Raw genomic sequence first — 4,710 nt, forward strand, 5'->3', positions numbered from 1 at the left:
TTGGTGGTTGTGGTGTTTATGTTAGCAGTTCTAGTCAAGATAGCGTATCTGCTTAGCAGGTAGAAGAACTAGTTAGCGCATCATGTTCATCAGTTATCCTGTTCGTCAGTTATCTGTGTGGTGCTAAGTTAAATCCTTGTAATCGAGCATGCATGATAGCAATAAATCAGGTCCCTGGGTTTCAATTTGATTACGTTCATATTTGTGTGAGTCAACATTTTTAAATGCGGTTACTGTGCACAGGTGGCTGGCTCATTCAAATTACTAATTCACTTCCACCTACATCTATAGAGCACAACAGCGGGCGGCCTTAGACTAGCCACAATGGGTAGTAACATAGAGTAGTAACATGGGTACGTTACTACTCTATGTTACTACCTCTACAATGGGGAGTAACATATATGTAGTAACATGCAGCACTTCATTTATTAGGCTATAGACTCATTTTGCTTTGATATGTGTGATGTTACTCATACTAGTAATAACTAGCTATGTTACCACATACCTCTCTTTCTTCATTTATTGCTTGCCACATCATCTATTTTATCTAGATATGTGTGATGTTACTACCTATGTTACTCCCATTATGGGTAGTCTTATCTATTTGTTGCCTCGCCCCTGCCTGCCCACCAACTAGTTACTGCGCTGTCCACTCTCCCTTTCAGCCGACGGAGTGGATCCCCTGCTCGTGGTGATCTATGCCAGGTATGCTAGCAGGTTATGTCTCCGGCTGCCGCACCCCCACCCCCGCCCCCGCCCCTCTCATCTTCTCGCCCACATGCCTTCTTCTTATGCGTGATCCCGGGACGGATCTACTCTGGATGATGCGTGCTTATTTTAAGTTGTTCTTTCCTCTAATTGATCTGGATTGCAAAATAGATACCACTCATAGAATCATAACATTTTGTTTAGTGCATACCACAGATCTGGTGTTCTTTAGATTGGCAACGAAATCCAGCGCCTGCATTTGCAGATTACAGGCAGAATAAACTTTCTGACTTTTTCGTGTTACTTTCCTCTACTGCATGCGTAGGTACCTATCAAGGAGTCCGAAAATCATGTCTCATATTCCTCCATTCACAAGATTACACGGCTTATATATTGGTTAAGAATTGTCACCTTTTTTCCTGCAGGTTGTAATCATGTCTGCTTCAGGCAGTTCTGATGCACCCCGTCAAAATGCAACACTTCAAGGCGGTCAACAGGCACCCGACGCCAATGAAGGACAGGCTCCACCAACACCTACTTCATGAATTTCAGTTAAAAGAGCAGTAGAAGTAATACAGTCATTTGATGAATTCAAAAGGTGGTTGGTTCCAGAAATTGGTTTCGGTGGTATGCTTCATTTGCCTCTGCTCCACAAGTTGAACCTTAAATTTAGTGCATGGACAATGAGCAAGGTCAGTGTTAGGCACCATGCAATCGTATTGTCAGAGTCGAAGATATTGAAGTTTTGCCCAGAAGATGTGCACAAAGTTTTTGGCATCCCGTGTGGACATCGTAATGTGAGAGGACGTGATGGTTTCATACTGCCGGAGGCCGTTCAATTTATAAAAGGCACACTCGGGATGGACAAGACAGGTGTTCATAGTCTCAAGGCTGCAGAGGAGTTCCTGTTGCGAGACATATCCGAGTCTTCCAGTAAGCTTGAAAAGGATTACTTTCAGATTGCATTTGTCATTTTTGTAATGGGTCATGTGTTGGCGCCAACAACCAAACACGATTATGCTACAATTGACTATTGGGGTGCACTTGCCAACACGGAGGCCATATCCCAATTCAACTGGTGTGAGTATGTGCTTGAGTCTCTCTTGGAGGCAGTCCGCCGGGTCAAGAACAACATGCTAGCAGGCAACCTCAATACTAATCTGGTTGGTTGTCATCTGTGGCTGCAAGTTTGTCCTTTTTGATGACCGCATCAACGTTTACTGACATATAGCCTGCATAACCATGCTGATGTCTCTTTTATGTTTTTCTTCTTCAGGTATTCTTCCTTGACAATATCAATTTAGGTATGTTCAACAAAAGGCATGATGTCCTCCCCAGGATAGGCACGTATGACCAGGCAAGCATGAGGAAGATTGGTACAAGTGTCCTGTCGTGCTACAACTGCACGGTAATGTCAACACTCCAACGAGTCTGTTGTTCCATGGTTTCTTTTCAAATCGTCTGTTGTAATGTCTGTTTCGGTTTGGCAAAGTACAATTCCGGTGAGACGAAGATGTATGCTATGTCCGCTCCAAGCACCCAGAATGCAATGAAGATAGTACTAACCAACCATCAGCTGGTGGTAAAGGAAGCCCGAGCCCTGGGGATGACACAAAAGCAATGCCAGGAGCAGTTCATGGATTTGCAACATCGGCAACCCCTTTAGTGGGTGCTGAGACAGCTCCCCGCGCCCTCGGCCCAATCAACTTTGCACAACACATGCATAGGCGATACCCCACTTTGGTAAGCTTCCCCAATGAATATCATCCCCAGTCGTGCTCTTTTCCAGATATTACATGTTCGATGCTCGTTGATTTTTGCATAGACCATTCATCTTACATGTAGTGCATAGGATGGAAATGGGTTTTGCATCTCATCTCTTCTACTGTTGCATATTTGGTGCAGTCATCGGATGTCATATCCATCCTACTAAAGGAGCAGAATGCAAGGTGCCAGTGCGAAATCAATACCGCCCGGTTTAATGTGCAAGATGATATGATAAAGTTTGTAGCCAAAGTCATGGATGAACTTATCAAGAGGTGCGTCTGTTGCACAGCCAGGGGCTTTACCGACTGCCCAACGAGAGTTGTTGCTCTCAACATAGATGCACAACCCACAGTTGTGAAGACACCGGCTAGTCCTAAAATCCCTGGTGTGAGGCTTGATATGTCCGACTGCTCTGGTAGGTACATGTGACACCCCCGATTTAATTGTACACTAATCATACACGCAAATGTGTACGATCAAGATCAGGGACTCACGGGAAGATATCACAACACAACTCTAAACTCAATTTGAAATAATACAAGCTTTATATTACAAGCCAGGGGCCTCAAGGGCTCGAATGCATAGCTTGATACACAAGAGTCAGCGGAAGCAACAATATCTGAATACAGACATAAGTTAAACAAGGATGCCTTAAGAAGGCTAGCACAAAAGCAACACGATCGAAGAGGCAAGGCCTCCTGCCTGGGACCTCCTAACTACTCCTGGTCGTCGGCGGTCTCCAAGTAGTAGCATCCATCGGCAGTGGCATCTGGCTCCAGGGATCCATCATTTGGTTGCATCAACCGGAAAGAAGAAAGAAGGGGGAAAAGGGGTAGCAAAGCAACCGTGAGTACTCATCCAAAGTACTCGCAAGCATCAGATCTATACTAAGTATGCATTGGTATCAAATGGAAGGTTTGTATCTGTGGACTGAACTGCAGAATGCCAGAATAGAGGGGGAAGGCCTAGCCTATCAAAGACTAGCATCTTCAAGCAGCTCCAAGCATGTTGCATCAAGTAGGAGAGCAAAGAATAGCAGTTTATAATTAACAAGCATGTTGTAGAAACAACGCCCATAGATCCTTCCCCGACTCCCTGCGGGAAAGCAATCTCGGAGCCACATATCTCAAGTATCCATTTCTAGTTATATAAGATCACAATATAAGTCTGAACGTCCGTTACCATGGACACGGCTATTAATAGATAATCTTCCCTGCAGGGGTGCACCATGTTTCCCAACACTCTTGATTACTCTGGCCAGACACACTTTCCTGGGTTATGCCCGGGCTCAGAAGATCAACATGTCGCAGGCCTACCTAGGCTCAGCAGAGAGGTCCCCGCCGGTCTACCTCCTAAGCACTCCAGGGTCTGGGCCCATCGCCCGTTGCACTCCGGGTCGTTGCGTACAGGGCGGGTCCAGGCTCCACCACTATAGGATGGTGCCGGCCCAGCCGTGCCGCACTGCTGAACTGGACATCTGACAAAGCTTCGGCTGATACCACAATGCCGAGGCCCATAACTATTCTCGCATGGTGGTTGGTGCGTAAAGCCCAAAGGCCAACTCAGAACAAATACCCAAACCATAGTGTATTATTAGGTTGCAGAGACGAGAAGAGATGCACGATCGAAGTGACCTCGTCGCCCCGTCTCGTGGACTTACCACAAGGGCCCAGAATGCCCGGCGGTGCCACGTTATTATCTTGCGGGTGCTCTCCGGGCCCGCCCGACTTTCACCAAGGTCTCAAGTAAAGTCAAGGTAACCGTGTGTCCAAACATCAAGGGGAAAACCCGAGGAATCACCCTTGGAGGATTCCACTCGATGTAATCAGCAAGGTGAATGTAAGAGGAACCACCCTTGAGGTTCACACTTGAGGTGTTGCACAACAGAGTCGTATCGGGAATGGTGAATGAGGAACCACCCTCATTGACCACGACCGAATAGCTAGACTACAGAGATCTCATCAGGAGTGATGTATGAGGTTCCACCCTCGGCACTCGATGGTAACTCTGCAGAGTCGAGCAACAAAAAGGGGCTTGATGTTATGTGAGGTGTCGGGCTCTGGTCTTCGATCACATCGATCGAGTCGTCGATGATGAAATAGGGGCAACGAGGACAAGGTGGGGGTCACTAATGGATCACTATCCAACCTATACTAAGCAATTTAGGATAAGCAGGTAGGTAACAAAAGCAGGCTATGCATTAGAATAGCAGCATTCAAATACGGTAGCAAAATC

General features: G+C 46.3%; 1 protein-coding gene across 3 annotated transcripts; it reads left to right on the forward strand.

The window, feature by feature from the left end:
* The first annotated feature begins 556 nt into the window (after nucleotides 1-556).
* On the forward strand, nucleotides 557-2,974 carry LOC119293827. Of its 3 annotated transcripts, none has more exons than XM_037572176.1 (4): nucleotides 557-705; nucleotides 1,134-1,895; nucleotides 1,985-2,451; nucleotides 2,614-2,974. In XM_037572176.1, the coding sequence occupies exons 2-3, from the start codon at nucleotides 1,338-1,340 to the stop codon at nucleotides 2,372-2,374; spliced, it is 948 nt and encodes a 315-aa protein (XP_037428073.1). In that variant the 5' UTR covers nucleotides 557-705; nucleotides 1,134-1,337; the 3' UTR covers nucleotides 2,375-2,451; nucleotides 2,614-2,974. The 3 variants fall into 3 exon arrangements, with proteins under 3 accessions (XP_037428073.1, XP_037428071.1, XP_037428074.1); XM_037572174.1 differs by lacking the exon at nucleotides 557-705 and adding an exon at nucleotides 779-1,033; XM_037572177.1 differs by lacking the exon at nucleotides 557-705 and adding an exon at nucleotides 790-1,033 and having other exon boundaries at nucleotides 1,134-1,871.
* The last annotated feature ends 1,736 nt before the right edge of the window (nucleotides 2,975-4,710 follow it).

The sequence above is a fragment of the Triticum dicoccoides genome, chromosome 4B (genome assembly GCF_002162155.2).
Source record: "Triticum dicoccoides isolate Atlit2015 ecotype Zavitan chromosome 4B, WEW_v2.0, whole genome shotgun sequence".
In the NCBI taxonomy this organism is placed as follows: domain Eukaryota; kingdom Viridiplantae; phylum Streptophyta; class Magnoliopsida; order Poales; family Poaceae; genus Triticum; species Triticum dicoccoides.